General features: G+C 46.1%; 1 protein-coding gene across 2 annotated transcripts in view; it reads left to right on the plus strand.

Moving 5' to 3' along the window:
* LOC126537928 (solute carrier family 45 member 3-like) overlaps nt 1-22,602 on the plus strand; it is a 159,846-nt gene that overhangs the window by 19,847 nt on the left and 117,397 nt on the right. The window contains exon 2 of one of the 2 annotated variants that reach the window (XM_050185049.3): nt 14,956-15,045. In XM_050185049.3, the coding sequence (XP_050041006.2) occupies nt 14,956-15,045 (90 nt within the window). Of the gene's footprint in view, nt 1-14,955; nt 15,046-20,165; nt 20,599-22,602 lie in introns of those variants that run through there. The other variant, XM_050185050.3, reaches the window with a different exon arrangement.

The raw sequence follows: 22,602 nt of genomic DNA on the forward strand, positions 1-22,602 counted from the left end.
AGTGAGCATGCATTGCAGTTGGTCCCCTGAGTTACTAAGCAAGGCAATATCATCAGCGAATCGCAAGTTACTAAGGTATTCTCCATTAACTCTCATGCCCAATTCTTCCCAATCCAGGTCTCTGAATACCTCCTGTAAACACGCTGTAAATAGGATCGGAGAGATCGTATCTCCCTGCCTGACGCCTTTCTTTATTGGGATTTTGTTGCTTTCTTTATGGAGGACTACGGCGGCTGTGGAGCCGCTATAGATATCTTTTAGTATCTTTACATACGGCTCGTCTACACCCTGATTCCGCAATGCCTCCATGACTGCTGAGGTTTCGACTGAATCAAACGCTTTCTCGTAATCAATGAAAGCTATATATAAAGGTTGGTTATAGTCCGCACATTTTTCTATCACCTGATTGATAGTGTGAATATGGTCTATTGTTGAGTAACCTTTACGGAATCCTGCCTGGTCCTTTGGTTGACGGAAGTCTAAGGTGTTCCTGATTCTATTTGCAATTGCCTTAGTAAATACTTTGTAGGCAAAGGACAGTAAACTGATCGGTCTATAATTTTTCAAGTCATTGGCGTCCCCTTTCTTATGGATTAGGATTATGTTAGCGTTTTTCCAAGATTCCGGTACGCTCGAAGTCATGAGGCAGTGCGTATACAGGGTGGCCAGTTTCTCTAGAACAATCTGCCCACCATCCTTCAACAAATCTGCTGTTACCTGATCCTCCCCAGCTGCCTTCCTCCTTTGCATAGCTCCCAATGCTTTCTTTACTTCTTCCGGTGTTACCTGTGGGATTTCGAATTCCTCTAGACTATTCTCTCTTCCATTATCTTCGTGGGTGCCACTGGTACTGCATAAATCTCTATAGAACTCCTCAGCCACTTGAACTATCTCATCCATATTAGTAATGATATTGCCGGCTTTGTCTCTTAACGCATACATCTGATTCTTGCCAATTCCTAGTTTCTTCTTCACTGCTTTTAGGCTTCCTCCGTTCCTGAGAGCATGTTCAATTCTATCCATATTATACTTCCTTATGTCAGCTGTCTTACGCTTGTTGATTAACTTCGTAAGTTCTGCCAGTTCTATTCTAGCTGTAGGGTTAGAGGCTTTCATACATTGGCGTTTCTTGATCAGATCTTTCGTCTCCTGCGATAGCTTACTGGTTTCCTGTCTAACGGCGTTACCACCAACTTCTATTGCACACTCCTTAATGATGCCCACAAGATTGTCGTTCATTGCTTCAACACTGAGGTCATCTTCCTGAGTCAAAGCCGAATACCGGTTCTGTAGCTTGATCTGGAATTCCTCTATTTTCCCTCTTACCGCTAACTCATTCATCGACTTCTTATGTACCAGTTGCTTTCGTTCCCTCCTCAGGTCTAGGCTAATTCGAGTTCTTACCATCCTATGGTCACTGCAGCGCACCTTGCTGAGCACGTCCACATCTTGTATGATGCCAGAGTTAGCGCAGAGTATGAAGTCTATTTCATTTCTAGTCTCGCCGTTCGGGCTCCTCCACGTCCACTTTCGGCTATCTCGCTTGCAGAAGAAGGTATTCATTATCTGCATATTATTCTGTTCCGCAAACTCTACTAATAACTCTCCCCTGCTATTCCTAGTGCCTATGCCATATTCCCCCATTGCCTTGTCTCCAGCCTGCTTCTTGCCTACCTTGGCATTGAAGTCGCCCATCAGTATACTATATTTTGTTTTGACTTTACCCATCGCCGATTCCACGTCTTCATAGAAGCTTTCGACTTCCTCGTCATCATGACTGGATGGAGGGGCGTAGACCTGTACAACCTTCATTTTGTACCTCTTATTAAGTTTCACAACAAGACCTGCCACCCTCTCGTTGATGCTATAGAATTCCTGTATGTTACCAGCTATGTCCTTATTAATCAGGAATCCGACTCCTAGTTCTCGTCTCTCCGCTAAGCCCCGGTAGCACAGGACGTGCCCGCTTTTTTGCACTGTATATGCTTCTTTTGGCCTCCTAACTTCACTGAGCCCTATTATATCCCATTTACTGCCCTCTAATTCCTCCAATAGCACTGCTAGACTCGCCTCACTAGATAACCTTCTAGCGTTAAACGTTGCCAGGTTCATATTCCAATGGCGACCTGTCCGGCACATTTCATGTGGAGCAGGTTCATGTGCTTCACATCAAATGTGTGACACCACTGCAGCCGGAGGTCTCACATTGGTCTGTCATCTTTTGACAGTGCTTTCAAAAGGTAGTCACTGACATGACAAAACTTCTACTTTATCCCGTGTTTCTTCTTGAAAACCAACAAATGACGCTTGCTGCTTGTCATTAATTTTTGCTGAAGACATTCAGTCACAAACTTCGTACTCAATACTGAAACTCGGCAACAAATGAAAATGTTTCTGGTAAGTTGCCTGCAGGCAACACACGTCAATAAAGGGAATAAGAGCTTTATGGTTATAAAGCTTTAAATAAAATAAGAAGGTTGCTATAAAGCTTTAAATAAAAGCTTTACTTTTACATTTTAACTCGTTTCATGGTTTCAAAATGACCAAAATTTTAGTCATGCATCTATTGTTACGTTTGAATGGTGTCTATTTACAAGCGAGGTAACGATAGCGTCAAGAGGTCGCAGCTAGCTTCCATCTTTATTTTCTTCTCCTACTCCGGACCATGCCGTAGCAATCCCCGGTTCGCCCATAAAGCCCTCTAGGCAATTCCGTTTACTGGTGAACGCTAGGGCGAAACCGCTTAAGGCGAGCGACATTTCCTACCTCGGTCAGGCTAGACTAGCGACCAGCTGAAGTCAGGCGTGCCACCACGCAGTTAATTTCGCTCAAGCGATACACGCTGACGAATGGTCCATTATAGTGGACAGAAAATTTTGGCAAATGCCACGTACATTTACGTTGAAGGGATCATAGCCATACAAAGTCTCCTTTAGTGTACGGGACCGAACTGGGGTCGGCTGACATTGCAATCCTTCAATCGGCGTTGCAGTGCCACTGTACAAAGGCGAGCAATACGACGGCATATTTCGACAGGGCACGTCTTGGAAACCCAGCTGTGAAAGTTAAGCGGTAGTATTGTGTCAGTGCAGCTCAGCACTCGATAAGGGTAAAAGAGATAACAAGAACACTAATCTGTCGTCTCATGGTTTGCAGTATTGTGAGCATAGGTGACGAATGGGAAGCCCGTCATCGCGGTCCTTGTGATCCCAAGATAGGTACACGGCCAGCATGTTAGAATCCTCTTCACGCCTTCGACACAGTCATTGGTCCCAGGATGATAGGGCATTAAATGGTGGAACTGCGAACTGCAAAGAAGAAGCAAACCTTGCTCCTCATCCGCAGCAAACTGCCGACCGCGATTACTAATGATGATACGGGGAGGACAATGAGGAAGGGTAGTGAAGCGAAGCAAGAGGGTTGCAACGCATACAGCGGTCAAAGATGGTATGGCCGTCGTCTCTGCGTGACGGACCATGTGGTCGACGCATACGATTGCCCATCGGTTGTTGTTGGATGACCGTGTCAATGATTCCGAAATATCTGCATTCACCTTGTTCGAAAGACTGGCTAGGCGGTGGCAGGGGTTGATGGATACCTGGTCGATTGTGAGCTGATATCGTTTAGATGTGGTAACGGAGTGCTTTACTGTGTCGCATACTTTGGGACTGTAAAAATTCTTCTGTGTCCGGTTCAAAGTCCAGATTAACCCTAGATAACTAGAGGTCGCATCATTGTACATGGCTCACAGTAAGTCCGGTCGGAGGCTCTGTGGAATCACCTGAAGGAAGTGCACATCATTGGCATTGTAAAGCAAAGCATCTCGGTTGCAAAATCGAACGGTGGCTCCAGGACGAGAGTCGGTGAGAAAAAGTGGCTCTAAACTATTGTTAGTTTGCTCTTTCATAAATGTCATAAATGTAGAATCTGGGTACATGGAAGAAATGCGACCTAAACAATCATTAGAATTGTCTGGATCACGCTCCGTCGTTGCCACATGGCGTCGGAGGCAGCAGGCGGCGTCTGTACGGCTACAACCAGACTTGTAGAAAGTTACCAAGCGATACCCTTGAAATCGGAGCACCCAACGTGCTAGACGACCACACGGTTCACGGGGACCCAACAGACACCATAAAGCATGGTGGTCGTAACGATACAGTGAACGGGTGTGCGTTGCAGTAGGATAGCTTAGCAGTAGGATAGGCGAAAATAGCTTTCAAGCATTCTTGCTCGGCGACGGTGTATGTCGAATTGTGACTGGCCTACGCCACGACGTGTACAGAGAGAGAGAGAGAGAGAGAGAAAGAAGGGAAGGAAAGACAAAGAAGTTAGCCAATGTAAGTACCGCTTGGCTACCCTGTGCTTTTTCCTTTTATTCCCTTTACGACGTGTACACAGCCTTTATGACGTTTTACTGGAACAGCAGCCATGCCGATGCCACTAGCATCAGTTAACTATGATTTTCTACGTACTCACCTAATTATTTGCCGTTGCATTTCTTAGACTAACATTGCTAAATTGATTTTATTTTATAAGTTCGCATTATCAGTTTTCTAATGTATTAACATAGGAGGTCCCACCTGCGGTTTGTGACCTTTGGACCCCCTTCTACATATTTACCGGTATTGTATACTCTTAATCCTAGCAGTAATAAAGATTGATTGATTGATTGATTGATTTATTGATCGATTGATTGATTGATTGATTGATTGATTGATTGATTGATTGATTGATTGATTGATTGATTGATTGATTGATTGATTGATTGATTGATTGATTGATTGATTGATTGATTGGGGAGCAGAGCATACACCGAAGTGATGCTATGCGGGCCCCGATATTAGTAGAAATTGGAGCTGACAGAACGAGTCGTAGCGAGCCGATGGGCACTCGTAAGGCCCGTCATTTTGGGGGAATGCCTGTCAGTGCCTACACCACGTCGGTGAATCTCAAAACAAGAGAATATGAGCGTAGACCCAGAAAACTCTTTAGCTCTCGCACGGATTTCGCTGGTTTGAAGGCGCTGATAGGCTCAATGTTCCGGGGATCTGGCCTCACGCCGTTCCTGTCAACGAAATATTCAAGTACCTATGCCTTGGTTATACCGTAACGATACTTCTCGCGATTTAGGGTCAAATGGTCTTTTTCCATGAAGTCAAGGATATTACTAAGACGTCCATATTCACTGTGCGTACAGGCAAAATCACAACATCGAAATAGCACAAACAAATTTCTCACTTAGGTCCTCGCAGAATGCTATCCAGAAACTTTCACAAAGATGCCTGTGTGCTACAAAGGTGGAACGGCAAAAATGTACACTCCTGGGACGCCACCCAGAGCAACGTGCTCGTAAAATACGTGAACCTTTCCCCTTTCACTGTTTACAAGCATAAGCATGGGAAGACTTCCGGTTTTGCTCAATGACAGTAGCCCGCTATATTAAGCGCGGAAGAAAAGCATTGGCGGCGATATTGAGTAGCAGTAGTGTGTTAAAATCTAAGCCCACAGATTGTCAACACTTTTTCTTTGTACATAACGACAATCTTACAAGTCAAGGTTGCCGTAAGTTATAGGAAAATTTTATATATTAGTCTTGAGGTGTAGAGCCCATGTCTTTTACCTGAAAACTTAAAAATACATTTGCCGTACAGCAGAACAACTTAAAAACGCTTGTTGTTTTCCGGCCCAGTAGAATGGTAAGGCCCGTGACCGGTAGTTTCTTGGGGCCGCGCTCTCGCTGCTGTTATCGCGCGAGTGAAGCCGTCTGTACACGAACATGGGGATTCATGTGTAATCGTGCCCTCTGTATCATTACACTGCAGCGAAATGCGCTACTTATCAAATGTATTACAAACTACAGACAACAGCGTCATGTCACATAAATATATTTTGCACCTTTCTGCAAGCGAAAGCAAGCTACCGAACGAACAACTCGGTGACTGCGGGAACAGCAAGCGCGCGTATGGCGTTCGTCGGACTGAGCCAGCCAAGCGGTGGTCCCGTACTTACAACTTGCGTCGTGGAATATTCGAGACGCGTCCAGCGACAGGAAAGTGACAATAGGCGTGAGCGGTAAAGCAGAAATAAACGCACTTGGCAATATGTCAAAACTGCCATGCTACCTCTCCCACCACTGCAACTGCTCCAGTGGGAATAGAAGCCAAGAACTGGTGGGGTCGAAGCTCATATCAAAACCACAGCCACAAGCAAAACCACTTATGGGGAACATGCAACGCAGCTTATCACCATTCGAGGTGATGACTCAGCTTCCAGAGGTTGGCTGCCTGCTGACAGCGCCTTACTCTGGCTAAATATGGAATGTCGTCAACAGCCGCGAGGTCAATGTGTTCGCCAAAGTGTGGTTCCAGAGTGTGTAAATGATACACGAAATTATGGTCGAGTCAACAGCTTCGTTTCAACAGGTTTGTCTATATAGCCAGCTACTCACCCAACCCGCCGTGGTTGCTCAGTGGCTATGGTGTTAGGCTGCTGAGCACGAGGTCGCGGGATCGAATCCCGGCCACGGCGGCCGCATTTCGATGGGGGCGAAATGCGAAAACACCCGTGTACTTAGATTTAGGTGCACGTTAAAGAACCCCAGGTGGTCGAAATTCCCGGAGTCCTCCACTACGGCGTGCCTCATAATCAGAAAGTGGTTTTGGCACGTAAAACCCCATAATTTAATTATTTTTTTTTAGCTACTCACCTCCAATTGAAATTCGCATTACGGGTATGCTGACCTACAGAAGCAAAGAGCAGTTAGTGCCCAACAGGGCACTGTTGGGCACAGAAGAACCACCCAACAGAAGCACCAGCCAGCAAAATACACTTGCTGAATGGTGTGCCGACCTACAGAGCACAAAACGTTAACGCTGCGTAATTTTGTGTACAGTGAATTATTGTTGGATGTTGGATGTAAAAGATCTTTTCATTCAACATAAAATATTGTTTCTATGCTTCAAAGAATGACATTAGGCTCGGAGGCTGATAATATAGAGACATATGGATACTCAAGCTTTTGTAACGCTAGGAATAATGTCTTCTGACTAAAAGTTCACAATCCAACTGAAGTAACGCTTACACAACAGTGAACTGTAACGTTACATGAATTTACATAGCGAGGTCGTAAGCCAACAACAAGTGAGACCACTGTTGAGCTTCGCGAAAGCTGAATGAATGAATGAATGAATGAATGAATGAATGAATGAATGAATGAATGAATGAATTCTGGGGTTTTACGGGCCAAAACCACGATTTGATTATGAGGCACGCCGTAGTGGGGGACTCCGCATTAGTTATGACCGCCTGGGGATCTTTTCTCCGGTGGTCAAAATGAATCCGGAGTGCCCCACTACGACGTGCCTCATAATCAAATCGTGGTTTTGGCACGTAAAGCTCCGGGAAATATCAGTACTAAACGGGTACTAAACAACGCACCCACAACATTGCTGCGCCTACAGAGGCGGCATACAAAACTGAACAAAGTAGTACGTTCGTTGAACCAAACGAATGCGGCAGTGGTCGGCAGCCGTGAGCGTCGTCGGTGACGCAATGCTTGCTGTTCCTTTATGAAACTCGTTTTATGCGGTGACTGTTGCTGGAAACAAACTCGGAAGTTCTCATGCTACTATTCATCGGCATGTGCTGTTAGCCAATGGTGACCTGTTCATACAGGGAAATGCGTTTTTCTCCTACACTTATAGAAAAATGATTTTCTTGTTATCGCTGCTCTCCGTTTATTGAAATTTTTCAAAAAGCTCGAATTTGATGTTCAGGACTGTTTAATATTAAAGTTGGAACAGTTATCTGCCTAATTTTGAGGCAAAAGAATTGCGGGTAAAGCTGCTGCCAAGCCAGTACTAGCATAAACGTCTTTCACCACCCAACGGCAGCTGAGAAAGTAACCGTTCCGGGAGGATTGCTCCGTGTTTCCCACTCCTTTGGAACACGCGACAACTCTACCACAGCGGCTGCTTTCCGCAGCGGCTGACAGGTGGCGAAACAAGTTTATTCTAGCGGCGTCTCAGTAGGAGTTCGCTTCCCCATAAAGGAAAGGCAACTTCGGGTTTTCTTTCTTAGAAACAAACTAATTAACTGTGTGTATTGTTACATTAAATGATCCGAAACATAAAACACGATCTTTCTGCAGAATTTAATGAAGAACACGCGAGCAGAAGAAGCGACATCATTCTTATGGGATTTTCAGAGAAAGACGCACGGAATGTAACCCCCAGTCCTATTCGAACGGCGTGAGCATTAGTTGCACGCATGTTGGAGACGTGGCCAGCGATGTTGGAGCCACGTGGCTTTGGGGTAACCTTTCTTAGGTCCTGTACTGACGCTCGGCGCCACGACCATTTGCTGCCGGCGCCTATCTCTCGAATTTACTCTGTATATACCAGGCATTTCACCGGCGATCTAAAGTAAAAGTAAAAAAGGAAACAGGGCCCCGAAGGTAAAGAGGCTATTTTCTTGGCAACAGAGTATCCATGATCGCGGCCATAAAATGTACCATTTTAGGAAGTCTAATATCCACGAAACTACTTCTTTTGCATTACCCTGTTGATAGGCCATACTGTTATTTCCGAACTGAAGCTAGCGAATATGTGATGTTTAGCCATCTGCAAAATGCTGTCGGTGGCACCAACCTCGCAAAACGGACATCTGATTTATGTAGCATAATGCACTGTTGTCGCAAATAAATGCACCAGAAAGATTTTCCTGCCAAATAAAAGATAGCGCGTCATTAAGTATACCGTGCCCGATGTTTTAGAAGAAATGTCCTAAAAGTTCTACCATTACAGAATTTGCGCTAATTGGGTACATTTTGCGTGCAGGCCGACAATGAGAGCTAGCTGATTGTATTAAATATCTACACAGATTAATACAGATATACACCTGACGTTAATTGCATCGAATAATTTACTGCCGAAGAAAGTGCCTTTATTATTACTAACGCTCTGGTTATGTTAAACATAGCCTTTGTCAAAGACGCATGCGTCCACTTATCTATACATATATGCGAATGTATGTCACTTACACCCTTCTTAAGCATAAAGAAAAACCCTTGGTGTCAATCGGAAGGTGTTAGCGATGTAAGCACCTCACTTAAAGGGTGTATTATTGAACGTAATGACAAAAGGGTATGAAATTATGTTATCAAGGGTGTAAAAAACAAATACACCCTTTTACACCTTTTTCGGTGTAAAAGCTTACTGTGTGAGCCACCGCTGCGGTATATTACCCAAAATATTGGATCAATGCAGTAAATGCATTTGTACAAGTACATGGACATATTGAAAAGGCTTAACTGTTTTTATAAGGTGTAACGTATTTCATGTACGCTCAATATAAAAGTGTAATCTACGACAGGTGAAAATCCCTACTATACACTTGTAGGCTTCATCATTGACACCTATTAAATTAGGGTGTAAATATGAGGAAGGAGGCGCTGCAAGGATATTTTCTTATTAGACACTCCTTTTTGAAAAAAAGAAAGGTTTAATAGGGGTGGTTACAAGGGAGGAACTAAATAAAACACACTTTTTTCACCCATGAGGATTTAAAGGAGAAGATAGGCCGCGCTATCTAATTTTTTTAATAATCCCTGTTTCTTTTGCATCTTATGGTGCTTCGCACTCGAACACGATTTTTACAGGTGACGGAGCTACGGTTCTCGTACATCGTGGACTGCTTTCTACCGATTTTGCTACGTGTCGCATTTCGACAATGCTGGACCCGTTCAACAGCAAATGACGACATTCATACCTTCTAGTGCGTTTCTGCTACGGCATTGCAGTTAATGATAGTGAACGTTTCTTTTAGCTCTTGAGACTATTTTCGAAAAACTCGTAATACTTTCCAGCACTGTGCTGCTTTGATCATCAAGTGCTGTCATAGATTTCTCTTCATTAGTGCTGCCGTTGGCTGGCCGCATTCTCAAAAGCAAAACCGCAAAAGCAAATCGCGATCTACCCCAAATGGTTGGTGTGGATCGGAAATAAATGGAGTGACAAAGGTAACACGCCTATTACACAGCGTCAGCGCCTTCTAACATTGTCTGCTGGCCAGCAGATAATCAGTTCTGTTAATCAGTGCTGGCTAGCAGATAAGCAGTTCACATTACACGCCGGATCCTCTCGTTCGCCAGGAGGGTATGTAAACCACGTAGCCAAACTTCTTACGAAAAACGTGAGTTTAAGCACTTTTACAATTACTACGCACAGAAAACTACATAGGACTTGGAAGCGGGTGGCGATTTCTTATGGGTACGGCTGGAGGTCATCGTTCTTTTCGCCGCGACTTCGGAAGCACGGGCCCTCCTAGCTCTGTCCTTCAGCTCATGTGCGTGATTCAAGATCAGAGATCAACGACTTGCATCCTGATAGTCAATTCCGAATAAAGCTGCGGTCATCAAACATCTATTCTCTCTTGTTTTCGGAAAAGTACACGTTTAGCCAGCTGGACCGGTTCTCACGGAAGGGCCTCGGTCACTTTCGATGCCTCTAATAGCAAACGTAGCGAGCATATGCAAGTATATGATTCAGTACTGGTCGAGTGAGATCATGACCTTTCTCGCGGAGTCAGACAGCAGCCACAACAAACATACGTACGCGAAAGACGAAAGCAGAAAGAAATATAGACCTCGTTTCCACCGAAACTCTCGCGGGAAGGTCAGACTGCGAAAGTCCCTGAAGTGAACACCCTAACCTATCAAGGTTACTCGAAAGAAGAGCTGCGGAGTCAGTCAGAGCAGCAATTTACCAGACAAAAAAAAGAAACATCAAGCCCACATAGAAGCACACGGGACTGGCACTATAGGCAGTTGCGTAGACGCTGAGAACTACTATCAGACCAGTCGTGTTTAGCCCTCTTCATCTCCTTTTCCCAGCGATGCGTGTAGCAGTGAGGTGCAAGCCCAGCTGCAATCAAGAGGGCCATTAGTGCGGGAACTCGTCGCCCTCCCCCCACCTCCCCCCGCGATACCGCGAATCGCGCGGCCCGCCGAAGGTGCGCCGTCCGCGTTCGGACGGCATCGTTATGCAAGAGCGAGGGCGCGGGTGGGCCGGCTTGCTGTGGTGTCCGCGTCACGTATACCACTCACGAATCCTGACTCCCATCAGCTGCGCCCGAGGAGGCGAAGCCAGTGCTCACTGACGTTGCTCGCTGCTACATGCTCTTTTTTTTTTTTTGTGTGCCGCACACCGTAATGTGATCTGTCTGAGAGACGAGTGATGCGCTCACGTCACTCCGTATTTTTGCGAGGCTGACGAGGCTTCACTGCATAAACCAAGCGGCCGCATTTTGCTTCCGTTTCCGAAGCATTCTTTTATGTGTGTGTGTTTGTGTGTGTGTGCTTACGCCTTAAATTCTGTATGTATTCATTCATTCATTCATTCATTCATTCATTCATTCATTCATTCATTCATTCATTCATTCATTCGTTAATTCAGTCATTCATTCATTAACAGTACCTTACAGGCTCCTTGTCAGAGCACAGTGTAAGGGTGCACTGCCATGGTAAATATAACATTTGGTCAAAAATACAGAAAAAAATATATTATGCATACGTGCGGTAAAAAGCAAAGCGTCAGTGATAAACAAGACACCATAACACGCGAGGAACAAGAACATACGCTAAACTGTGCACGGGGACAAAACGCTCATTATAATCAGAATGCTCTTGGTCAAGCGAGAATACTGATGGATTAAGACAAGTCATACAACGCTTAACATAAAAATGAAATCCAATAAAGAAAAAGAAAGTGCGAGAGTACACGTGAGAAACAAGGGTATTCGACAAGTATTGAACAGTTCGACTGCTATTTAGGCATGCCATGTTCGTGCAGACAGTCATGGAATGCTTCGCGATCTGTAATGGAGACGATATCGTCAGGAAGATCGTTCCAAAGTGAAATGGCATACGGCAACGCTGATGAGTTAAACGCTTGTGTTTTACCGAAGATACGCTTGATGCTAACGTGATTATGGAGCCGTCGAGACATGCGCAATGGGTTTTCCAAGGGTAGGACTGGTGGCTTGTGTGGTTGTGAGTCAGGAGAACTCCTAGGTACTTGTGTGACTGAACACGAGATATGGCAGAGTTGTTACTAAATTAGGAAAAATCTGAGTTGGCTTTCTTGCGACTGAAAGAAATCAGTGCATTTGCCCGAATTTAAAACCGTTTGCCATTTACTACACCGCATACTTGTTAGGGTAATGTCGTTTTGCAAGATAACGAGATCATCGGGAGAAGTTGTTTTTCTGTAAACGATGCAACCATCAGCGAATAGTCTTATGCTTGAGGAAATGTTAGTGGGCAGATCATTAATATAAATACAGGAAAAGTAAAGGGCCGATGACGTCGCCATGAGGAACACCCGAAGTTACATCAGCCAGCGAAGAGGCACAGTTATTAATATATATGAATTGTTGACGAAATGGTAAAAAATTCTAATCCAAGATAAGCTAGCCGAGTCTACTTCGACGGAATTTAATTTTGAAAACAGCCGGCAATCAGAAACATGCACGAAAGCTTCGGAAAAATCTAGAAAAGTGCTGTCAGTTTGTAAGTATTTGTCCATGTTAAAATGCAAGTCGGTTGTAAATTCAATCAATTGCATATCGCAGGACAGACTTTTTCGAAAGCCATGTTGATTAATCAAAAAGAAATGGTTAGACTCCCGGTGGCTGTAGATGTGCGATGCGATAATATGCTCCAGCGACTTAGAAGGAATGCATGTTAAGGAAATGGGGCGGTAGTTATATGGTACCTTTTTATTTCCGGCTTTGAATACATGAATTCTTAGCCACCTTCCAGTCTTTAGTTCATTGGCCGGTCGACAATGACTGCCTAAATATGCAACACAAAATTTCAATAGAAAGGGGTAGGGTATATTTTAGTATTTTAGCGTTCCGATTATCTATACCAGCAGACGTAGATAGTTTGAAGTTATTTATAAGACATGCAATGCCTTCAGCAGGGGTCGTTATGGGTTCCATGTAAGCATGTTCTAGTTCCAGAACTACGGGCTCGGTTAGATGATCTTCCTTGGTAAATACTGATGAAAAAATTTGTTAAACTCAGATGAGTACTGCGCATCCGTTAAGGGAACGTTGTTAACATTTAAAAGACAAATTTCTTTCGATGTATTGTCAGGCGATATAGTTTTCCAAAACTTTCTTGGGTTTGAGCGTAAAAGGGAGGGAAGGTCACACAAGTAGTGTACTTGTATTTAGCTATGCATGTAGCTAAAGAATATTCTTTTAGGCATGCCTTGTACTTTTCCGAGGAAGATGGGCTGGCTGAACACTTGGCAGCTGTGTAAAACCGTTTCTTTTTGTTTCATATTCTGCGCAGTGAAGAGTTGAACCAACGATTTCTTTATCATGCGAAATGGACATAAGAAGCGCATACTTGTCAACTAAACACAACAACTTATTCTTGAAAGCCAGCTAGTTTCCATCCACAGAATGTTGTGGAAAAGTTGATATAAAAGACTGATGGAAAAACGCCAATTGCTTGTTCATGCTGTTATAGTCTGCTTTATTGTAGTTACAAATGAATTTATTAGCTGTAGATCCTATGTTTCAGGCCGGTATGAGGATAGTGAGATAATATAGTCTGTGGTCACTAACTCCATTGCAGTACTCAATTGGGCCTATCGTATCTGGAACTGTGGTTAGCATTGAATCTAAAATATTGTCACGTGTAGGTTTGTTTACCACCTGTTTAAAGTTAAAATTCAACGACAGGTTAAAGAAATCTATTGAAGTATGGTAGGACGACGACAAACTTCACAAGTCAACGTTGGAAAAATTAAAATCTCTGAAAAGATAAACGTGATCCCTAGGACAGCTCATGATTGCGACAGAAATACTGCTTCGTAAGTCCTCTAGGAACAAATGACTAACATCAGGCAGACGATAACAAACACCTATTAGTAGGCTAACAGAGTGAGCCTTGCAAGTAGCCCATATTATTTCTGTGTTACAATTTGTGTCAATATTGAAAGATGGGACTGCTTTCTTAATGGCCGGCAGTACCCCTCCGCCCCACCTTTGTGTACGATCACATCAATAGATGGTGTAGGCCCTATCGATCAGTAGTTATTAATTGTCGCCGATATTAGGGTGCAACGAAGTCTCTGTTAATGCTAGGATATCTGACTGGCCGTCATCAAGGAACGACAACACCTGATCCTACACAGGCAGAAGACATCTTACTGATAGGGAAATAGTGATAGCAGGTTTGGAAGGTCGCCTGCAAACGCGAGTGTTCCCCCTTGGGTCTAGCAATGGTGTAGATAAATCAACAGAGTTACTTGAGGAGTCAAAAACAAATGTCGCTCTATCAATTCGGAGCTTATCGACGGATAACTTGAAAGGTTTCGCCTGTGCCCTGTCAAATTCCAGCAATTTTTTCTGGCTTGACGTGTCAAGAGCGAAAATTTTTCACTTATTGAAAATTTAGAGCCCTTTAGATTGAGGGCAGAGATAAGAATGCTTTGCTTGTCTTTGAAGAAAGTCATATTTGCTATAATAGGCCGACACTTATTTGGAACAAAACGACCCAATCGATGTACGCTTTCGAACTGCGCACTATAGTCACTGCGAGGCCAAATTTTTCGAAACATAAATTTTGAAATAATAATTCATGATGCCGTCCAATCTTCCTTCTCGTCATCTTCAATACCAAAAAAAAAGTATATTACACCGTCGCATTCTTCCTTCAGTAACTTCACACCTTGACGCTATGCTTTTTAACTGATCGGCGATTACAGAAACATTAGAGGCAGTCGTGGTAGTTTAGCTAGATGTGAGTGGAGCGTTAGCCGCCTCCAGTGTCCTAGCCCTTCCACTCAAGCGCTTGATTTTACAGTCAGTGACTTCCTGCTTTTCTTTTACGCCATGAAGTTCACGCAGTATAGCACCCTGCCCTTCTATCATGCGCAGTGTCTCCAGAATGGAAGCAAGTTCCCGCGACACATCATCAGTGCCAGGACCTGGATCCATTTCAACGACCCCGGGGATGAAAAGTAACAGGTCAGAAAAACTAGGACGCAACAGAGACAGAATCAACATTACCCTCATATTAGCATCAAAAATATAAGGTGGGCACGACACCGCAATTAAACGATGGTCGGCGGACTTCAAACATAAGGCACCATTCAAATACCTGACCTACGTAAGCAGTACCGGTAAGCGCACCATCGCGGCAGTGGCGCCATGCCCAACTGCGGCAGTTCGATGCAGGCGTTGATGTCTCTCGCTATCTTGAATGATAGCCGTCGGCGACCCACGTTGCCAGACTGGTTGGCTGGAACCGGCAGCGTCAAGCGAAATGAAGCTTGTCGAAACCGGCACTACCAGCTCGTATAGCGGAGTACAGGGGCGCCATTCAGAGATCCAGGATCCAGAACCGAGAAGGATCCTAATGTGCGTAATCTACATTTCACATTTGTTTATACTCCAATAGGAGCGCGAATGAAAGCCGCATAACGATCACGCGTGGGCAGATCCACTGCCTTTAATTACAAGGAAGATCAGTCGAAACTCTGTCTTTCTCACACAATATTGGACTATAGAGTCAATTTTGGTATACTGCGTCTGTACGTATAGTCCAATAAATAATATGAGCATTTTGCTTTCATGCAGGAAGAGACCCTCCTGGTTGAAGGAAGGAAAAGTTTATTTCTTAGGAATCTTTCTTAGAGTAGTTGCTATTGGTGTCCAGCTGAGTTCCTGTATCGCCAGGATTGTTTTGTGTGATTGTTGACTGATGATTGTTCCGCTTCTCTGGAAAACCCAGCTGAAGGACTAGAATTATGTTATCTGCAACAGGCGATATTGAAAAAAAATATTCCGTAAAAACTTAAAAATTATCACCCTCTATAGCTTGCTTTCCGACACTGTAAACATAGCTTAAATCCACTACAGCTGGTGCGATGCGTTTCCTAATCATGCATTTGCACTCGTGGAAAGGACTTTGCTGTTAACAAACCGTGGCTCAATTTCGGAAGTCTGTTGGAAGCAACACATTTTGTCCGATATGTTGTTGTTCACTATTAACGTGCTCACATTCAACGGGGATGCGCATGAGCCCGCTCGCGATGGCCCCAGCCCAGGGGCGTCTTGCGCTGGAGTTTGAGGTATAGTAGCGGCGCCTGGTGGCGGCGCGGGAAACGACATCTGGGTCGTACCAGTTTGGGTCGTATTGAGTCCTGGCTGTGGCGAAGCACGTTTCTAGGCCGAGTTTTGCGTCGATTCGCACTTTTTTCTGCCCTGTTGCGAGTGCGAAAAGGCTCGTCACTTCTCACAGACCATGCCGACCAAGCTGCGAGCTCGCCGCAGCCTATAGTTTAACGAAAACGGACTCTCCGTGTGCCGTCGGACGTAATGCTGGGAGCAGAAGGAATCGGTGACGCTGTTCCGGAGCGACCTAGCCCAGCCTCGAAAAGGCGTCACCGTCATTACTTCTGCGTCGTGGGCTGCCATGAACAAGAAGGCCTGAATCCCAACATCAGATTCTACCGTTTTCCTTCAAGGCCTCACGAAGTGGAGCGACGGGCGCGCTGCATAGCTGCAGTTCGTCGCGCTGAGTAAGCGAAACTTCGCGCCATGCTGAATGCTTCACCTGTCTTGAAGCTTGCTTGATTATCTGCGTTCAAAAATTCGGTCTTTTGCACCTACAGTCCCGACAGCAGACCGACATAGCAGCCAGGCATGGCTGGTGATTCACGATTCGAGACCCGGCCACAGCGACAATTAACAATTGGACCGGTGCGAAGTGGTGAAGTGACCAGGGTTGTGCAAATGAGCACAGATGGTCGGGCTGATTCGGTGACAATTCACTACCCCGCTACGAGCAGCACAGGTTAGAGGGTTAAATGTACTCATACTTGACCTCAAGCCAGCACGTTGAGGCAGCGCAGCAAGGTGGTATTGGTTGCAGCACATCGATGTTAGAGCGCTGTCATTAAAAGCTACGTCAAGCGAGCAGTGCACGAGCTCGCGCTGCAGCGCGATTCGCACGTACGTTACTGCGAGCTCATATGCATTGCATCAGTCATTTATCAATTGCTAAAGGGACAGATGGCCGCTACTACAGTGCAGGTATAACTACTTGTCTGGCGGCATGCAGTCAACAAAGATTGCGGAAGGCCTGCCGTTTCGCGGCATGTCGAAAGACCGCTGCCGTCGCGGCGCGTACGATCGTGCGCTCGAGTAGTTCGTACATCGCGGCGCGTACCGTCGTGTGCTCGAGCAGTTCCGTACACATGATGTCTGCTTATCGCTGCTGTGGATTCATTTATAGCAAGCATTTCCTCGCGTTTCTGCGCCTGAATCGGGCAGCGTGCAAACCTTACGTGAAGTTGAAGTTCCACTTCGTACGCGACTCGCTTCACTTGCGATTGACACCGCGCTAAAACTTCGCCGCTTAATTCTTAAACGGCGTACACGTATTCGGCACTGCATAATTTCATGCCTTTACGCAGCGTGCCACCCCTGAAAAAAATCTTCGGCGCCCGATATTCGCTGCAGGCCGTGATACAACACAACCGAAAGTGGCGGGTCCATATTGTAAACGTGCTTTCCGAAGCAGACGACAGAGCTTGGTACGACCCATTTTTGGACGGAGGGCGCTTTTTAGCATCTTTTTCGCAGCGCCCCCTGGGCAATGCAAGAGCCCCAGCCCAGGTCCAGGCCCTGCTTCGAACACAGCGCGTTGCGAACACGAAAAGCGCCAGTCATCAGGACGCACATAGCCTTAGATATGAATGAGCGCAAGAGAGAGGAAGACGCACCGTGACCCACAAAAGGTCACTCTCATTTGCTGTGATTCCAAAAGACACTGACCGCGGAACCTAACAGTTCTTAGCCGAGTTTCGTCAGTGCATGATATGCGTACTTAGCTTCTCGAAGGACAATAGACGTCACCGTCTATAGGTTGTGGGAAGCTATGCGACATACAGCAACACGAGGCCAAGCGCGGAGTTGCCTTGAAGGTCAAGCATTCTACCCACAGCAGTAGAGCTACGCCGCGCACGAGTGCTTGCACCATTCGTAGAGACCTACCACTCGCGAACGGTAACCTTATTTAACCTTTGACTCGTTTGAAAGGCTCTTTGCTCTTTGAAAAAAAAAACTATGCTCGCCGAGCAAAGGCGAACGTTTGCACGCAAGGCAGCTATTCCCGCTGCAGCTCTGCTGAAATAATTGATATCGATCAATATAAGGTGACAAGCGGCAATCACACCGTGATTCGTGTTGGCCTCCACGAAACACTGCCATCGGGCGCCAAGATAGAGAAACTTGAGCGCAGCACCAAACGAAAGTGCCGCCATGACGCTGTATATCGATGCCATCTTTATTTAGACAGTGTTGCCTGCACCGGTAACGGATTCTGCAGCTGCTAATACCCATTTAAAGAAAGGAACACCACGGCATCGTGTCATGGCATGCCATGACATGCATGTCATTCGAGTAATGCCTAGTAAATTATGTTATGTCATGCATGCTTGTGATACCCACGGATATTCTGGTCTACAACAGCTTAAAGAACGACCACAACGGCATCCCTACGTAGGAGGATAGATAGATAGATAGATAGATAGATAGATAGATAGATAGATAGATAGATAGATAGATAGATAGATAGATAGATAGATAGATAGATAGATAGATAGATAGATAGATAGATAGATAGATAGATAGATAGATAGATAGATAGATTTGAAGTGCCTGAAGACATCACAGAATGTCTCGCGATAAAAAAAAGGAAATTGGCTGTATACGTTACCTCGTCCAATGAAATCTCAGTTCTAAGTTTGGTAAATGTTATTTTCGCGCATTTGGTTTTCTTTTTCTTTGAAGGTGGATTTTATTCAGTAGCGGTTGCCCTAGTGCTTAGTACCTTTCTGTATGTCGTTTTCGGGGATGCTTCGAACTTTGCAATATTCAATAAACTAGACAATCTATTCGTCGTAACATAAGCAAGAGAGCGATGTCAGTCCTCAACTCTCTCCATACGTGAAAGCGGTCGAGATAGAAGCCTTTCTTTCACCGTAAGTGTTCTACGTACGCAGCCGAGTAGCAAGCAGAAAAGTTCACCACAAATGTTTCGTCACCAGCTCATATGTTGCCGCTCGTAGATTTCAAACTGACGTGTACGCAGCCGATGCGGAGCCGCACCCACGTCTCGCTCCCGACCAGGGCGGAGACACCACAGATGCGCGCGCCCAACGGACGCACTTGAAACGCGTTTTAGGGGCGGAATTCGTCGTCGCAAAACTCTACTCCGCGCTCGGAAGGCGACATTTAGGCTCGCACGCACGCACGAACGCGAAAGAAAACAAAACGCGAGAGCGTGGCTCCAGACGGCAAAAGAATTTGAATCTTGAAGAGACAAGGAGCGAGCGCTGTAAAATGTCTCTCCCTCTCGGCAAAGCAAGGGCGCCTACCAGTCCCCACTGGCCGGTGCAATCTTCCTGGACATCGCCTCCTTCCTCTTCTTCACCGTCTCCAAATACGCGTGGCATCAGGGGGGGGGGGGGGGGGGCGAAGTGAAGGACAGCCCGAGCCCGTCCGGCCCGCGAGCGGCGAGACAGCAGCAAGACGACGGCAACCACGGACGACACTTGGACGGGGAAGGCGGAGGCGAAAGTGGTGCGACCGCGGGGAAGCGGGCGCGCCCAAATAACAACAGGAAGGAGCGCGGGAGAAAGTGGAAGAAATGAAGAAGAAAAGCTTGGGGGGGGGGGAACAAAATTACGCGTCTAATGCGAAGCTGGGGCCACTCTCGCGTCTGCGAAGGTGAGGAAGAAGACGGAGCAGATTGGAAGCGTGAGCGAGAGAAGCTGTATACACCTTCCTCTCCGTTTTTCCGAGCGGCGCTGTAGAGAGGGGCTGTAGCTTGGCTGCAGACAACGGGCGTCGTCTTCCTTCCCCTGTTGGCGGGAGCCGAGGGGCGCGGGGGGGGAGGGAAGGGAGAGGGGTGTGTTTCCTTCGCGTCGCGACGGGGCCTCGTAGAGGAGGTGGGGAGAAGCTGGAGGAAGAAGCTGAAGAGCAGGAGAGAGAGAAAGAGCAGTCGGCGTCGTTCGTACTGCCGGCACATGCGTGCGGGAGCAGGGATTGCCTTGCCTCCGTTTTTTTCTCGGCGGCTGCTCCGTACTTCTCCCGACTGCGCCGGCTGCTGCTGCACGCTTTCGCGCGGCGTGCGCTGATTGTGCGGCGTTCCGGGTGACGTCGGACCCGCAAATCCGGTCGCGCTCCTGTTATCATCGTGCACGAGCTAATTCGTTCGGTCAACAGCTGCCATTAAGCGAAGAACGTCAACGGCGATCGTACAAAAGGGCGCCTCCTTTCACCCCCCCTCCGCGGATTGCGCCAGACATGCGATGGATATCCGTGGCTTGTGAACCGAGGTGCGTTGTCATCCCCAGCGATACCGTCCGTGGTGTTTCCATACGGGCGTCGTGCGCCTGTACGCGGTGACGCTAGCTGTGGCAGCATGGCCGTGACAACTGTGTCTTAGAAAGTGGATCGGATTTCGTCCGAGCACTGCAACGCACCCGGCGTCGGACTGCGCTCCAGTGAGTAAGTAACGTTCCGAGTTCCACATGCTGGATGAATAAATGCTCATGCCCTCTTTGAGAGCTATAAGATGGTTGTGCAGTTATGAATGAAGGAATGGCATGAATATGCTGAATGCGGTAGCTTACAGAATGTCGGGGTTCACTGATCTATCTCCTAACTTTTCCATATATTCATATTTGTGATCGTTTTTTGAGAAGTACTGGATAACATTCCAAGAGTATTCTGTTTAGGAGATGATTATTGAATGTTAAAGTCCCGGCATTTTAAAAACTAGACCCGGTTATATGTTCTTGATTAGACATGGGAGTGGAACTTATTTCGCTATAATTTCCGCTTGACGTTCAATTTCACACATTTGAAATGCCGGGTAATAACGGCACATAATTCAGCCCACGGTTGTCAATGTACCGCTCACTTTTGGCCTGGCCAGCAATATCGATATTCCCGCTTTGCGTTCATACCAAACTCAAGCATTGCAACGAAGCCAGGCGCACCTTTCAAGCTTTTAAAGTGCGACAAGTTCTTGCGAAATGTTCTAACAATGCAGTGAAGCTTGTTCTGGTGACGCCAGGGACGCTTAATTATCCATACACTGTGAACCAGCTTACATGCGTAACGGCGATATTGTGTGTTTACAATCGACACCATACTAATCCTCCAAATAGGTGTCTTTGCGTGGAGAAACACCTTTATATAGGGCAACGTGATACCGCTGTCAACGTGATGCTTTCGATATTACGCCGTTCAAGCAGAATGCAACAGGACTTTTAACACTCGACCCCAAATGCGCCTAATCTCTCTTTTCCTTCCTGTAAATAAACGATCCGTCCTCGGACTAAATATTTACTGAACAAACGAAATCAACAGCACAAATAAAAAATATTGTAATTAGATATTGGTTCTCGCGCGAACGAGAACTAGCAACACTCGCTAGTTTACACTACGGTAACAACATTAACAGCGCACTCTATGAATGGCGTCCGATGACAAGCAGCTGCCATGGATGGCAATTAGGTGCCACAAGTTACAGCCCTCTACGCGATGCACCCCAAAAGCTGCCCAGTCATTATCCATAGCCTTGCTTTGGAACGCATCGATCAGAGCGGTGAGCGACTGCGTGTTTTGCATAGATACCGGGTCATTAATAAAGCGAAAATGAGACATCCACCCATCGTAGCAATTGCTACGATTCGTCCCGGACCAGGACGAATTTTTCTTCAACTGCGAGGCTTTTCTTTCGAGGAACCCGTATGAGTTTCCTTTGTAGCAATTGCTACGATTGGGTAGATGTCTCATTTTCGCTTTATTAATTGCTTCCCTCCACCTTGCGGGTCTCCGCAGAACTATTACGTCATACCGGATCATCTGCGGACATATGCAAAATATGTTGCTCACGCATCCGTGTTCTGGGGATCGACGTGTAATAGATAATTAAGCGTCATCTGTATACGGAGATTGGCACAAATAATTCTGCAATGCTGTCATAATTTTTGCCGAGGGTCTCGGCTCTGGCATGATGATGCCTTTCGGGTAGCAATCGAAATTTTGTCGAAATTCTACTCGCCTGGTTACACATAGTTCACGTCACTACGTGAGGCCAGTGCTCAAAAAGGGTGCGCCATCCGCCGTCATTAGCCTAAGTGGCACTGGCCACCCCACCCACAGTCAGATATCCTAAGTGTACATAAATACCGAAAACTGTGGACGTTAGAACGGGCGTCGCCGTAGCTCAGTGGGTAAGAGCATAGCACGCGTAATGCAGAGGATATGGGCTCGACCCCCGCCTGCGGCAAATTGCTTATTCGTCGACCTTCGTTTTCCTTTATGCTTATCATTCCTACATTTCAATAAAACTAAGGAAGGAATTTACCCTGTTGTTCTTTTCCGGGTTTCATTATCTGGAGTAGCGACAGACTGTGTTTATTGCCTAGGAGCCTAGTTCGATCACGACTTGACTATAGTGCCGTGGTTTATCACTCTGCCGCTCCGAGCGCGCTAAAGATG

The sequence above is a fragment of the Dermacentor andersoni genome, chromosome 4, assembly GCF_023375885.2.
Source record: "Dermacentor andersoni chromosome 4, qqDerAnde1_hic_scaffold, whole genome shotgun sequence".
In the NCBI taxonomy this organism is placed as follows: Eukaryota; Metazoa; Arthropoda; class Arachnida; order Ixodida; family Ixodidae; genus Dermacentor; species Dermacentor andersoni.